The sequence below is a fragment of the Manis pentadactyla genome, chromosome 7 (assembly GCF_030020395.1).
Source record: "Manis pentadactyla isolate mManPen7 chromosome 7, mManPen7.hap1, whole genome shotgun sequence".
Lineage (NCBI taxonomy): Eukaryota > Metazoa > Chordata > Mammalia > Pholidota > Manidae > Manis > Manis pentadactyla.
Window position 1 is genome coordinate 56334573 of NC_080025.1, and position 16539 is coordinate 56351111.

At 39.8% G+C, this 16539-nt stretch overlaps 1 protein-coding gene across 2 annotated transcripts in view; it reads right to left on the minus strand.

Moving 5' to 3' along the window:
• The window catches only part of PRKAR2B (protein kinase cAMP-dependent type II regulatory subunit beta), a 124637-nt gene that overhangs the window by 22445 nt on the left and 85653 nt on the right, over positions 1-16539 (minus strand). For both annotated transcript variants that reach the window (XM_036880787.2, XM_036880786.2), the window contains exon 4: positions 13290-13373. In XM_036880787.2, the coding sequence (XP_036736682.2) occupies positions 13290-13373 (84 nt within the window). The remainder of the gene's footprint in view (positions 1-13289; positions 13374-16539) is intronic.

A 16539-nucleotide genomic window follows, 5' to 3' on the forward strand; every position in this document is an offset into this window, starting at 1 on the left:
TGAAAAAGCATTTGACAAAGTTCAACATCCATTCATGATAAAAACTCTCAGCAAAATGGGAATACAGGGAAAGTACCTCAACATAATAAAGGCCATATATGATAAACCCACAGCCAGCATTATATTGAACAGCAAGAAGCTGAAAGCTTTTCCTCTGAGATTGGGAACTAGACAGGGATGCCCACTCTCCCCACTGTTATTTAACATAGTACTGGAGGTCCTAGCCACGGCAATCAGACAAAACAAAGAAATACAAGGAATCCAGATTGGTAAAGAAGAAGTTAAACTGTCACTATTTGCAGATGACATGATACTGTACATAAAAAACCCTAAAGACTCCACCCCAAAACTACTAGAACTGATATCGTAATACAGCAAAGGTGCAGGATACAAAATCAACACACAGAAATCTGTGGCTTTCCTATACACTAACAATGAACCAACAGAAAGAGAAATCAGGAAAACAACTCCATTCACAATTGCATCAAAAAAAAATAAAATACCTAGGAATAAACCTAACCAAAGAAGTGAAAGACTTATATTCTGAAAACTACAAGTCACTCTTAAGAGAAATTAAAGGGGACACTAACAGATGGAAACTCATCCCATGCTCGTGGCTAGGAAGAATTAATATCGTTAAAATGGCCATCCTGCCCAAAGCAATAAACAGATTTGATGCAATCCCTATGAAACTACCAGCAACATTCTTCAATGAACTGGAACAAATAATTCAAAAATTCATATGGAAACACCAAAGACCCCGAATAGCCAAAGCAATTCTGAGAAAGAAGAATAAGGTAGGGGGGATCTCACTCCCCAACTTCAAGCTCTACTATAAAGCCATAGTAATCAAGACAATTTGGTACTGGCACAAGAACAGAGCCACAGACCAATGGAACAGACTAGACAATCCAGACATTAACCCAGACATATATGGTCAATTAATATTTGATAAAGGAGCCATGGACATACAATGGCGAAATGACAGTCTCTTCAACAGATGGTGCTGGCAAAACTGGACAGTTACATGTAGGAGAATGAAACTGGACCATTGTCTAACCCCATATACAAAAGTAAACTCAAAATGGATCAAAGAACTGAATGTAAGTCATGAAACCATTAAACTATTGGAGGAAAACATAGGCAAAAACCTCTTAGACATAAACATGAGTGACCTCTTCTTGAACATATCTCCCCGGGCAAGGAAAACAACAGCAAAAATGAACAAGTGGGACTATATTAAGCTGAAAAGCTTCTGTACAGCAAAAGACACCATCAATAGAACAAAAAGGAACCCTACAGTATGGGACAATATATTTCAAAATGACAGATCCGATAAAGGCTTGATGTCCGGAATATATAAAGAGCTCACACGCCTCAACAACCAAAAAACAAATAACCCAATTAAAAAATGGGCAGAGGAACTGAACAGACAGTTCTCCAAAAAAGAAATACAGATGGCCAACAGACACATGAAAAGATGCTCCACATCGCTAATTATCACAGAAATGCAAATTAAAACTACAATGAGGTATCACCTCACACCAGTAAGGATGGCTGCCATCCAAAAGACAAACAACAACAAATGTTGGCGAGGCTGTGGAGAAAGGGGAACCCTCCTATACACTGCTGGTGGGAATGTAAGTTAGTTCAACCATTGTGGAAAGCAGTATGGAGGTACATCAAAATGCTCAAAACAGACTTACCATTTGACCCAGGAATTCCACTCCTAGGAATTTACCCTAAGAATGCAGCAGTCAAGTTTGAGAAAGACCAATGCACCCCTATGTTTATCGCAGCACTATTTACAATAGCCAAGAATTGGAAACAACCTAAATGTCCATCGACAGATGAATGGATAAAGAAGATGTGGTACATATACACAATGGAATACTACTCAGCCATAAGAAAAGGGCGAATCCAACCATTTGCAGCAACATGGATGGAGCTGGAGGGTATTATGCTCAGTGAAACAAGCCAAGCGGAGAAAGAGAAATACCAAATGATTTCACTCATCTGTGGAATATAAGAACAAAGGAAAAACTGAAGGAACAAAACAGCAGCAGAATCACAGAACTAATGAATGGACTAACAGGTACCAAAGGGAAAGGGACTGGGGAGGATGGGTGGGTAGGGAGGGATAAGGGAGCGGGGGAAGAAGGAGGGTATTAAGATTAGCATGCATGGGGGGGGTGGGAGAAAGGGGAGGGCTGTACAACACAGAGAAGGCAAGTAGTGATTCTACAACATTTTGCTATGCTGATGGACAGTGACTGTAAAGGGGTTTATAGGGGGGACCTGGTATAGGGGAGAGCCTAGTAAACATAATATTCGTCATGTAAGTGTAGATTAATGATACCAAAAAAAAAAAAAAAAAGGCAGTTACTGTGTGGTGACCTCCAATGAGTTCTACACAAGGGTATAAAGGGCATATAAAAGTGTAGGCAAAGGGTCTGTTTGTGTTTATACGGAGGATCAAAGCCTAATTTGGCTACCCCGAAAATGAACTAAGATACGATATGAAAAAAACTTCCAACATCAGCACTGTCTGGAAGACTCATGGCAGAAGATGATCATCAAAAAACCCCAACAAAGATTCACACACTGATGCAGGTGTAGATGCACTCATCCACCAGTTCCTGGACTTGCCATGGGAATGAAGAAGGAGATATCTAAGCTGGCCTGTGCATACAGTAAAACAACAAATTTGACTGGATCTATACTGTTGGAACTCAACTAAGAATTAGGAGAAGTGCAAATTGTAGCGCTCCAAAATCTTACAACTACAGACTATTTACTGTTAAAAGAACATATGGGATGTGAACAGTCCCCAGGAATGGGCTGTTTTAATTTGTCTGATTTCTCTCAGACTGTTCAAGTTCAGTTGGACAATATCCACCATATCATAGGTAAGTTTTCACAAATGCCTAAGGTGCCTAACTGGTTTTCTTGGTTTCACTGGAGATGGATGGTAATTACACGTATGCTTTGGTTATGTAACTATACTCCTATTACGTTAATGTGTATGCGCAATTTAATTAGTAGTTTAAAACCTATCCATGCTGAAGTTACTCTACAAGAAGATATGTCAAAGAAATAATCAATCTTCCCATGTTTTCTTCCGCCTGCTACTTCCATAGCTTTTCTTCTTCCTTCCTAATTACAACCCTTAAATAGAATTCATGCCTCATATCAAATTTACCGTGTATCATAATTCTTCCAAGTGGTAAAGATACCTCAAGACAAATGCTGGGCATAGAAGCCACAGGGCATTAATATGCAAAGAAGTAAAAAGCTAACCTTTTCAAACAATAAGGCTTCTCTCTCACTTACCAACTTTACATTTCCCTGTATGGCCCCGGAAGATGACTGGTTAGCCAGAGACGGGTAAGATTCCTCAAGGGAGGAACAACCTAAGACAGGCACAGTCGCAGGGGGGGCCATCAGGTGAGAAATTGGGGATCAACAGAGGTGAGGCTTCGAACTTCACCCCCCCTGTTCTGAGAGAAATCTTCTGCATACGTGGATGTTTTATTGCCCTTGTCTAGCTTGGATTAACACATAGTCTACAGGCACACACCTGATCATCTACATTTGCTCTCTTATAACACTAAACTATGTTTTCTACCTTTATCTTGTATCTACCTACCACTTCAGCATTTTATTAAAAATAATAATAATAAAGAGAGAAATGTGGTATCCACATATAAATCAAGTATAAAAATCAAATGAGTATTCATATTTGAACTGACTGTTTATAGTTCATAATGCATGAGCAAAACCGAAAGCTTCTGTGATGACTGCCCTTGTACTGTTCACCATGTAACTTATTCACTATGTAAGAATTTGTTCTCCATGTAAGAACTTGTTTGTTATGCTTCAGAAGACTGGAGACTGACGAAAATTAGGCTTGGGGTGGATTAATGATTGTGCATTGAGCATTGACTCCCCTATACAGAGTTTTATTGTTGTTAACAACCATTTGATCAATAAATATGAGAGATGCACTCACAAATAAAAAAAATAAAAAAAATAAAGTACACACTTCCAATTGTAAAATAAATAAGTAACCAGGATGTAATGTATAGCATAAGGAATATAGTCAGAATATGGTAACAACTTGGTATGGTGATAGCTGGTACCTAGAATTATCATGTATATAAATGTCGAATCACTTTGTTGTACACCTGAAACTAATGTAATGTAATACTGTGTGTCAACTACCCTTCAATAAAAAATAATTATCTACAATAAATAAATAAATAAATAAATAAATAATAAAAAAATAAAACACACACACACACACAAAAAAGCAAATAGAGGAAAAATTCCAAGACCTCTAAATATACAGAAGAAATGGAGATGGAGAAAGAGCATGATGCACAGTAACACAGAAGCCAGAAGTTGTCCGTGGATTATGTTTGCCACTTACTAGCTGTGAACACGTGATCAGGTCATCACGGGTATAAAAATGGTAAAACAGTAACTGCCAGGCCAGAAGCTGAAGATAGATTTGGCAGTATATGGGGTGTGGGGGAAGATACAAATGCAAAATGCAGGTGAAAGAAATAAGATATTGTGGATAAAAAGTATGAACCGACCACATGTAATTCTCTTTTTTGAGACTCCACTGACATTTCACAGGGAATGTGAAGGTATGAATCTACAATGTGATATAGTATGAGGGGGAAATTGAGGGAGAGATTGATAGAGCAAAGGCAAGTTAAATGGGGGGTATCTGAGAGAGGGCACAGTCCAGAGCAGGAAAGGTAAGCCTGCAGCACCTGTCGGAGCACCACGCGGCCCCAGACGGGAAGGCACCAGTTTGGCCAGCATGGGACCAAGGCACAGGTGGAAACAAGTGGACTGATTCCGAGTCCTGCACCGTCAGTAGAGACCTTCTTTCCAAATGCCTCCACCCCAACGCAGAATGCCTAGCCGCCAAGCATTAACCCCAACTCTTCCCAGTCAAAAGGTCAGAGTCAGGTTCTTGGGGGGGAACTAACCAAATCAGAGAGAAGTGTAACAGCTATGGTGGATGCTGGGGCCCCAGAGCAAGGAATTCCCTTGCTTGGACTTAGGAATCCTCCCTGTAAGAGCCAGCTCTCTAGTTGCTCAGCCAAAGTGGAACACTGGTGACATGCCTGCCCTACTTATTCAGAGCTCTAAGTCAGCTCTGTGTTGTCCCTCTTGGAGCCTAAAGACTGAGACGGCACAGTAACACCAGGTGGACAGAGAATTTGGGAACAGCAGAGCTTTTAGAAAGTTCTACTTTGTATATCCAGAGATATTCAAGAGGATATCATATCCATGAGATGAAAATACATTTAGAAAAAGAACAAATCGGAGAGAAGTTAGAAATTAAAATGTGATTGCCAAAATTTTTCTTCCTTTTAAATATCTTCATTTTTAGGCCGTACAGCACAGAGAATACAAATAATGACTCTATATAGCATCTTACTATGGTGATAGACAGTGACCGTAATAGAAGGGGTGAGGACTTGATAATATGGGTGAATGATTAAACCAGTGTTGTTTTCGTGAAACCATCATGAGATTGTGTATTAATGATACTTCAATAAAAATAAATAAATATCTAAATTTTTTTAGGGCAGTTACAGGTTCACCGCAAAATTGAGCAACAACCATATAGATTTCTTACATACCTCCTGCCCCCCTTACCTCCCCTGTGCCCAGCCCCTCCCACACTATCAACCACCCTACCAGAGGGTCCATTTGTCACCACTGAGGACCCTACACTGACACAGCATCACAGTTCACCTCAGGGTCACACCTGGCGCTGTGTACCCCATGGGTTCGGACACATGTATAATGACACAGACCCACCATTATGAAATTTCTTCCAAGTAAAGGACCAAGGAGATTAAGGCCAAAAACCTCAAAGGAAGTTGACAAAGTAATGAGAAGGTATAAGTTCTAGACTAAATGATGATTAGAGAAGAGAAAGGGAAGAAAATAATGACAGAAATATGGGATTAATTTTCCAGAACCAAAGGACGGAAGCTTCCAGACTGGAAGGGCCCAGCACAAAACCTCCACACTAACATGACAGTGTAGTTTTAGAACTCACAAAAAACAGATGTGCCACGCTTCCAGGAAAAAGGGAGAAGGAACGCTTAAAAGTACAAAAAGATGTTTAAAACTTCTTTCAAAATAAAGAGAAATGCAAATTAAAACTGAAATATCATTTGTCACCTGTCAGATTCAAAAACATCAAAATGCTAGAATAAGCCACTGTGTCAGATAGACATGGTGTAGGAAAGAGGCATTCCCACACAAACTGCTCACAGGGAGGCAAAATGGAACAAACTACAGAGGGCAAGTTGTCCGTATTTAATAAAATTCAGATACGCATACCCTTCACCTCACAATTGCTCTTCTAGGAGGTTATTCCATAGATATTTGTGCAATGACCTCTTCACAGGTATTTTTCATTGCACCATCATAATAGCAAAAAACTGGGAACAAACTGATGTTTATCTACAGGCCACTGGATAAGTAAGTTTGCCATATTCACACATCAGAAAGCTCTGCAGCTATAAAAAAGAATATGAGTATTTTAAGACATCTGCCTCTCACTGGTGTCCCTGCCAAGCAGGAGGGCAGTCAGTGAAGGGTAATCAGGAAACCAACGACGCGCCAGAGGAGCAACAGTTTAGGGAACCGGGCACTTTGTTGAGACTGGAGATGACCTGCGCGTGAACACATCTGCTCTCTTCTGCAGCACTGACCACAGCTGGGCTTCTTGAGGCCAGAGCTAGGGCTACTGGGTAGAATGCCCTGGAGATTTTGGCACAACGTCCAAACTTAGTCCTGCCTAAGAATGAGAGCTGGCGAGCAGTGACAAGGGCCACCTTGCAGAGAGATCAGCCCCTTGTCACTCAAGGGAAGTGCTCAAAGCAGGGTTTCCACATTCCTCAGCTGTTAAAAAGGCTCAGTGTTCTTCACCACTGTTTTATGCACCCTGGGATTTTGTGAAGGTGCTTCGGTGACTGAGTCTGTAACAGCTGATTGAATTGCATCCTGAAAGTGTATTTTAGTCATTAAATATTGAAACTAATGGAAATCAAAATGCTCAGATGGATTATATATACCAATATTTTTATGAGGTGAAATTTCACAAACATAAAATTAACCATTTTAGTGTGAACAATTCAGTGGCTTTGCACAAAGCTGTGGAATTACCTACCACCTCTACCTAGTTCCAAAACATTTCCACCCCCTAAAGGGAAACCCTGTGCCCATTAAGTAGCCACTTGCCACTCCCCCTTCCCACCAGCCCCTGGCACCCACCCATCTGTTTTCTGTTCCTGTGGATTTACCTACTCTTGGTATTCCACACTGGAGAAGCAGGTAACTGTGATCTTTTGTATCTGGCTTATTTCACTCTGCATAAGGTTTTCAAGGTTTATCCCTATCACTGCATATATACTTTGTTCCTTTTTATAGATTGCATTACACACACACACACCAAAATTTGCTTATCCACTCATCCATCGATGCATACCTGGGTTTTGTTTTCAACTTTTGGCTACTGTGCGCAGTGCGGCTATGAACATTCATATATGAGTATTTGTTTGAATACCCGTTTCAATTCTTTTGGGTCAAAACCTAGAGGTGGAATTGCTAGTCCTATGGTGATTCTATGTTTACTCTTTTAGAAACTGCCAAGCTGTTTTCTACAGTGCTTGAACCATTTTGCTTTCCTAACAGCAACATCCTAGGGTTCCAATTTTTCCCCATCCTCATCAACACTTATTTTCCTTTGTAAGTAATAGCCATCCTCAGTGCAGTGATGTGGTATCTCACTGTGGCTGTGATTGCATTTCCCTGACGACTAACCATGTTGAAAACCTTTTCCTGTGCTTATTGGTCATGTATACCTTCTATGGAGAAATGGTCCTTTCCCCGTTTTTAAATTGGATTGTTTGTCTTGTTGAGTTGTAAGAGTTCTTATATATTCTAGATACTATTTACCATAAATATGACTTGCAAATGTTTTCTACCATTCAGTAGGTTATCTCTTCACTTTTTTTGGTAATTCCTTTGATGTGCAAAATTTTTTATTTTTTATGAGGTCCAACTAATCCTTTTTCTGTTCTTACTCCTATTTTTGGTGTCTAAGAATCCACTGCTAAATTCAAGGGCATGAAGACTTATGGCTGTGTTTTTTACTACGAGTTTTTATAGTTTTAGAGTTGACATTTAGGTCTCTGATCCAGTTTGAGTTAAGTTTTGTATAGAGTGTGAAGTAGGAGTCCAACTTTGTTCTTTTGTGTTTGGGATGCCCAAATGTCCCAGCAACATTTGTTGAAGAGACTATTAAGTGGTCTTGAGACCCTCGTCAAAATCAAATGGCCATAGATGTGCAATACAGATTTGTTTCTAGACTCTCAAATCTATTCCATTGTTCTATATGGCTGTCTCTATCCCAGTAATAGTGTTTTCATTACTATGGCTTTGTAGTAAAAGTTTGGAATTGGCAAGTGTGAGTCCTCCAACTTTGTTCTTTTTCAATATTATTTTGACTATTTGCACCCCCAGCCCAGTTATGTGCAATTTTAATACATCAGACAACAGCAAAACATCAATGTGTTTTTATGGTTTAGCTTTATAACACATAAATGTTACCAACTTAAACTCTCATAAATAAATACTAACAAAATAAGTATTTAAGAGTATGGAATCTATAAATGTATATTGTTAAGTAAAAAAGGAAAGAACTGGGCAAGAACACTGTGTAGAGTTTACTGCCACTAAAACTTTGAAAAGAATATACTTGTGTGTGTGTGTGTGTGTACATATGCATATATCTGTATCTATATAATATATATATATTACATAGAGCATGCTCTAGAAAAATACAGATGATTGTGCTAAAAGAACTTAGCTTCTGAGAAACTGGGTTATTGGGAGACAAGGGTGGAGGGGAGATTTTGTTTCACTAACTGCTCTTTTGTTCTTTTTGAATTTTGTAAACTGCTTATTTAAAATTGATTTTTAAAATCATTTGCATTAAACATTTTAATTAATTAAAAAAACAGACGCTTTAAGACAGAGATGATGATAGATAAATCTGGATGTGGGCTAAGAAAAACCTCTAGAAGAATGAAAGTGATGGGTCTGCAGGAAGTGATTTGTGCCCTCCCTGGGTCCCTGCGTGAGCTTTGGCACCTATTTGTGAAACAGCGGCCAGGGCTGAAGAGGAAGCCAAGGTGCCAGTAAAACAGTGCTTTCTTGATGTGGTGCTAATTGGCCCCGCAGGGACCATTTTACCCAAATGAGCTCATCAACTCAGGCAACATATGGCCACCTATCAAAATCATGATGCCTGATTAAATGGTTTCCTACTATTTTGTTTGCTTACAATTTTTATTTCAACTTGTTCAGGGCAGACAGAGGGGGAATTATCAGCTTTATTCATTAACTCTTTTTCAACATGTGAGGTAGAGAAAAAGATGAAATACATTGCTATAGTACATTTTTTGTTATCTTAGAATTAGCTGCATTTAAAAAAATCATAACTTAAGAACTCATGCATGGATGTATGAAAATGTAATTCCTGATAAAATACAGAACAATTATTTCTTCTAGAACTTTGCTTTGTGACAGGTGTCTGTTCTAGTCAGTCAAAATGTCATTTCCCCACAGTCATGCACAGAGTGAAGAGAACTTAAGAAATATTTAATATGCAGAGGCTTATCATGATGACTGACAACTACTGTAGGAAATCCACATCTTAGTCTCCTACGGAATGCAAATTCGAGACTCAGCTCAAGGGCTCGGACTCACTTAGCAAATAACAGTTTACTACCCATTAATGAAAGAGAGGATCTTAGAGCAAAGGAAAATTATTTCAGTTTGCCTCAAATTAGAAATATGTCAGAAGAGAAATGGCCTACTGAGTTGAGCATTAAAATATTCATGAAAAGAATATCTTCAAAGAGATTGATAATTATAAATGCTGTGCTTGACGTATGTGTATACGGCACTCTAAGGAGAAACGTTCTGAGGCCTAGGAGGGGCAAGATTTTCAAGTTAAACAATGAGTTCAGGGAATCCAAATGAGACAGGAGATGCAAAGCCAAGATCATTCTTCTTGCTAGTTAACTACTGCTTCCCCTTCCTCCTCCCAAGTTTTCCCATTTTAGGAAAAGATATCTTCACAATCATTCTAGCTAGACTCTGGGAGTCACCCAAGGTTCTTTTTGTCAGCTCTCAATTCATTCAATGACCACATACCAATATGTGCTACTCCTGAATGTTTAATGAAACCATCCCTTTTCTCCCAACCTTCGTTAGGCCTATTTCTTTTTTCTGGATCAGGGCACGGTTTCCTCACTGAGCTCCATTCTTTGGTTCTTGCCCTGTCACTTTCTGGCCTTTAACTCTACCCTCTATGCTGCCACCACAGTGACCTTAGACACATCTGACTGCTATATGCTCTGCTTAAAGTGTTTGCATCATGCCTGTCCACTACCTATAGCATGTGTCCGACACTGCTGCACAGCATTTAAGAATAGTCCCTCTGGACACATCACGTACATCGTAGCTCCCGCCACTGGCTGTCTTCCCCGTGAGGCTCTAGTGACAACACTGTACTTTTCATCAGCTGGCAGTTTCCTTCTCACTTTCTGAGGCTTGGCTCAGGCCAACTCTCCAGCATCCTGAATCCTTAGATGAGGGTCTGACCATATTACAACGACCATGTTTTACCAAATCACTTTGTATGTGTATTTGAATCCCTCATCTAATTATAAATCCCAAGAGGACATATAAAAACCTAGAAAGCTATGTAAAATATAAACTTAACCTGAAATATTTAATCTGCCATGTTTGGAGAAAAATTTCTAATTCCAGGTGGTAATTTGTTAAGAACAATAAATTTTTATTTATTTCTATTCTGCATCATTCCTAGAAGATTTGAGACAAAGGAGAAATAAGCCAAGGTGGTTTGAGCTCAAATCTAATAAAAGGTCTTTGGGAAACAACTATGAAAATGATGTTTGCTTCTCCCCTGTAAAACATTCAATATGATAAACCATGAACTTGATAATTTCTGAACTGGCCTTTTCCTTTTTTCACCTATGAAGTGGCCTTTAAAATATACATATATATTGAAGACCTTCAATAGAGCAGTGAGTAGTGAAAGAACTATAAAAAATACCTATGTTTATAAAAATAATCACTTTAATTAAGCAAAGATGCTCCTTGTCAGAATATATGAGCCAAAGTTTTTAAAAAATAATTTCAAATGCAGCCAAAATTTTCACAATGCTTTCAAAGAGTTACAGTTGAAATGGCAAGAAAAATCTGGATAATTCAGAGGATGGCAGAAAACAGGCAGCATCTCAGAGAAGCGTAACTGGCAGCTATTCCTCATGCCTGTTTATCGCTTAGGGCAGAGACACCAGAATGCCACTGTTGAGTCACGGTTGCAGCATTAAAACCCTGAATGCTGCAACTAGATAGGAAAGTATGCAAACAAAATAACACATGGCAGTACCAAAATAATGAGCTAGAGCCTTTTCACATGAGGCTCTAGACCTTGCTGTACTGAGCATGGTTGTGAGCCAGGAGCATCAACATCTGGGAGCTTGTGAGAAATGCAGCCTCTCAGGCTCCACACCACTGACCTACTGAACCAGACTCTGCATTTTTAACAAGATCCTCTGATGATCTACAGGCACGTTAGAGCTTGAGAAGCTCTGCTTCTGGTGACCTCTGCAATTCTCCCAGTGAAGTTCTAGTTGAAAGATAGAGAATCTCCGTGCTTGAAGCCTATCCATAGGGTAAAACTAGGGATTAATTTTACAGTTGTCTTCTGTGTGTATCTGTAGCAGGAGAGTGAAATACTGAATCAGTTTAATTCCAGTACTAAAATTATCATTTTATACATACACACACACACACACACACACACACACACACACACACACATAAAGTTTGTATCTTTCCATTATAATTATTTGAACTCATACTGGCAGGAGATTATCAGAGATCATGCAGTTTAGTATCCTTTGTTTCACAGAATTGTTACCACTCTAGATCAATGAAGTTTGGATTTATTTGGAAGCCCATTGAATTCTCATCAATTCCCTTTAGTCACTTACTTCACTACTTAAATTAATACTGTAAGGAAATTCATAAACTAAATTCCTAAAGTCCATTTCTTATTCTTCCATTAGCAGAACAATCAGCAACCCCTTCTGTCAAGTTCCAAGTTTTGCAAGCTCTGTGGTGACTCTGGAGTACCTGGATCAAAGTGGCCAAAACGTGTAACGTGGTGTGGTCATGAAACATCTCCAAAGGCACAAAATACAATCTTTGTTCCTGGAGGACATGATATAAATGTAAATGGTGTTAGAAATAAAGGAGGTCTAAAAATACGTCAGGGTGTAATGCGACGAACCCCATGTAGAAGATGTGGCACAATGCAGTACATTTCTCTTTATAAAAATGGCTTTTTTAAGAAGACCTCATCTTATAGAAAGGGGATCTTTTAATGCTTTCTTCTCTAGGGCATCAATTTGAAAAACTCTAAGATGTTGAGTTTGACCAAAAAAGTTGAGGTAAGTTACAAAAGTTGACTCAGTTTTCACATTTGGGAACTAGTAACAGGGGTTCTTCCCAAATGACCATGTAGCAACGAATAAACTTAATCCATGATAAAGAAATTAGAACATTAGGTCAGAGGGCAGGGCAAAATCTGAACAGCATGCTCACTCACACTGAGAGAGGGCATTCTAGAAATACACAAAATCACAGACCAGAGATGTCAAAATCCTTACAAGGAACAAAGAAATCCCCCACTTCTAAAGCCACTAAAATGTTACTTTTAACAAATGTATATACTACACAAGTTATACATTAAAACAGAATTATTATTATTGACTAGTGAAAGCAGGCAGTCCAACACGGGCCCCGGGTACCCCCACAGGGTCCCTCTGGGTGCACAAAGAATGCAAGGCCCTAACCTCCTTCACCGGGCCGGTTCCCAGGGCTCTGTTTGTGACAAGTAACCGTGCGGGATGAGGTAATGTCTTCCCCCAGCCAAGAGCAGGCTGCTGACTCCTTGCTCTAGCGGCAGTGCACCCCCCAAGCTCCCAAGACCTCCCTGTAACACAACTGCTGAGCATGCAGGCATCTGTCACGGGCCTGACATCACCCAGGTGATGTCAGCCTGAGGGTGGGTAAAACCCAGACCCTGCACAGTTCTTCACAGTGACACTGAAAAAAACCATGGCTATTACTGTGATTTATCTTACCGGATCAAGGTTCTTAAACAGCAAGATGTCTTTGCAAGCCTCTTGCAATCGATTTCTTTGATCATCAGTTTTTGGATGTATAATCTAAAATGAAAACAAACTGACAGTTAGTTTACTCACCTTATTCATAAGGGATAAAATCTCCTTGGAAGGTGTTAGAAGGAAGAATTGTTAGTGCTGAGGTTCACTTTAGGTGACTACACATTAACTACCAGCCCATAAAGTGGGGAAAGTAATGCAACTTGTCTCAGGGAGGTGGTGCACATTTATCAATACGGTCCTGGAACATTTTTCAAGGGAGTATTTTCCCCCAGATTAGCAAATTCATTCTGTCAAGGTCTGTGACTGGCTGGCTAATCACTAAGGTCTCCAAAGTTCCCAGCCAGTGGGAACACAGAAAGGACAATAGGTTACAAAAGCTAGGTTGCAAATCAAGACACCTTTATTCTGTTCAATATTATTCTTTCATACTGCTTCATACTCTTTACCACTGAGTTTAATTCTCTTTCAGGATGTAGCTCTTTCCTTTGAAATTTGATAAAGTCTTCAGAAGTGAGTAAATTCATAGATGCATATTGCATTACATGTTAAATTCACTTCTAGGTACAATATATGTAATGGCTCCCACAGGGAGTGGTTTTTCCAAAGGGAGCAAGCAGTCATGCTCCGTCCCATCAAGAGAGTGTGAATATGAGTAAAAACGAATCCAGCAGTCCTGCCCCGCTCACTTCAGAATGAGCTCAAAGCAAACCAGCATGCTCTACTCCTTGTAAACTTTCATTCCAGGGGGGTGAGGCCAAGAGAATGCCGTCTGTAAGTATGGCCTGCCACCTCTCCAGAGTCCCTTTTAACTAGCAGAAGGCTTAACCGACTTGGACTACAAGGCTTATACTTTTGTGAACACTGGTAGTTTGTAACCATAAAATTGAGTTAGAGAGGTGAGACACAGTCCTAGAAGCAGCAGGCACTGAGTCGGTCTCTGGAGCCCTAATCACCACCCTCTCCTATTCCACTGTTCACTCAGAGTGCCGAGCAGCTGCCTCACCTCTTCAACCAGCTGGCTCCACCGTCAGAGCAACCAGAACTGGGCAGTGCTCTGTGCCCACAAATATATCAAAACTAACAATAGGAAATTAAAAAACCAGCATTTCAAACCCATCTTGGATGGCTGAAAGTTAATGAAACCACAGGCCCTAGAAGAATTGAAGGGATGTACACTGCATATGTACGATTTTTGTGTATACTATTTACTTATCATGCAAAAGCCTAATAGCCCATGACAGAGGCCATCATTCCATTTTTTCCTATAAGGGTAAGGTATATGTGAGCTTTTGTTAACCATCTAATCAATATTCATCTCAAACTAGATTCTAAGGACATATGGACACACAAAAAAACAGATCCTGGTGCCCACTAACTCCCTGCTATGCAAGAAACTTTAAAAATTGGGGTATTAGCTAAATCATGCCAACCCAAATCCACTTCTCCCTATTTCGAGTAAGGAAGGCTAGCATAACACAACCCAACACAACAGCAAAAGGTTATTTCTCACTTCACATAATCCATCTAGAACCTCACACTAAAACAATCATAAATGCCTGCCTGCTGTAAACCCCAGAGAGAAAAGGCTGGGGATACCATGTCACCATTGCTGAAGTGACTTTCTTGGCCCAAGGTAGAGCCACTCCTGCCCAGGGAACCACATCAGCAAAATGAGACATAGGTAACTTCCATGTTCCTGTCAATGCTGCGCCTGACCAGAAACGCAGTGCATCCAGCCAGTCAGTCCCCAACACCATGCCAGCTCCACACTCTATGCTTACTTCCTTCTCCTTATCATTTTCCATCGTCTCTTCCTTGTTCCTTATTCTCTCTCCCATCAAAGCTGCCTGCCTTCTGCCCTATTCTGAAGTTCTCTGGACCTCTGGAAACGAGACTGCCTGCTTCATAAAGCATTAAAGTTTGCCTGTGTCACCTAAACTGTCTTCTTTAACCATTTTTAACACTGACTTGCACGTACTTTACTCTTGTCATCAGTTTAAGTCTTTCTCCCCAACCCATTCACTGTGTCTGAATCCCTCACACAAAAGTCCAGCTTTTCCTCTTCTCTCTCCTGCTACTTCTCTTCTTATGAGATAACTCTTCCAAACTGTTTCACAATCCTGCCACCACTGCTAGTGTCCACTGAGCTCCTCTTTGCCTGCCTTTTCCTCTCTGTTCCCTCTCCCCTTGGTCACTCCTCAGTACCTGGAGTCCTTTATGTATTGTAGATACCCCCTCCCACCCACCCCACACCCCCTCATTAAAATCCTGCTCTGAGTCCTGTAAAGCAAACAGTCAGAAATCAGGTGAGTCTTTGAAGTGTTGGGTCTTTGCCCTGCAACCAAATGCTCAGAGGATACTCTCCCACTTCTAAAGTCTCATTTTCTTCTGTTCGGTTTGTTTTGATGAGACCTGCATCTGGATAACTAAGGTTCGGCTATACACTCATATGTGATTTTTATTATACTACAGCCCCTCTGTTTTTTATTAGAATTGATTTGTGATTTAAGGATAAAAATCTTATTTGTTAAACAAATATTTATGTAGCATTTACTATGTGCTAGGCACTGTTTCGAGGGCTTTAAAAATATTAACTAATTTTATCCTAGTAATGGACTCATGAAGCAGGTAACTCTTTATGCTAAGTAAAGTAAGTCAGACAGAGACAAATACATATGATCTCACTTATATGTTAAGACAATGAACTTGCCCATTAACTTCTTCAATGCCACAAGAAACTTCTACCATATCACACTTCAGAAGCTGAAGAGCTGGGATTCATCCCTGGCAGACTGGCTACAGAGTTTATACTCTATACCAGGGGCAGCAAACAATGACCTACAGGCCAACTTTCTTTTTATAACGGCCCTGGACTAAGAACTTTTTCTTTTCAATGATTGGTGGGCAGGAGGGGGGCGATCAAAATAATAATATTTCTTTACACTTCAAAATTATATGAAATTCAAACGTCTATAAAGTTTTAACTTGCATAAGAACAGAGCCATAGATCAATGGAATAGAATAGAAAGCCCAGATATAAACCCATATATATATGGCCAATTAATATATGATAAAGGGGTAATGGACATACAATGGAGAAATGACAGCCTCTTCAACAACAGGTGTTGGCAGAACTGGACAGCTGTATGTAAGAGAATGAAACTGGATTACTGTCTAACTCCATACAAAAAAGTAAACTTGAAATGGA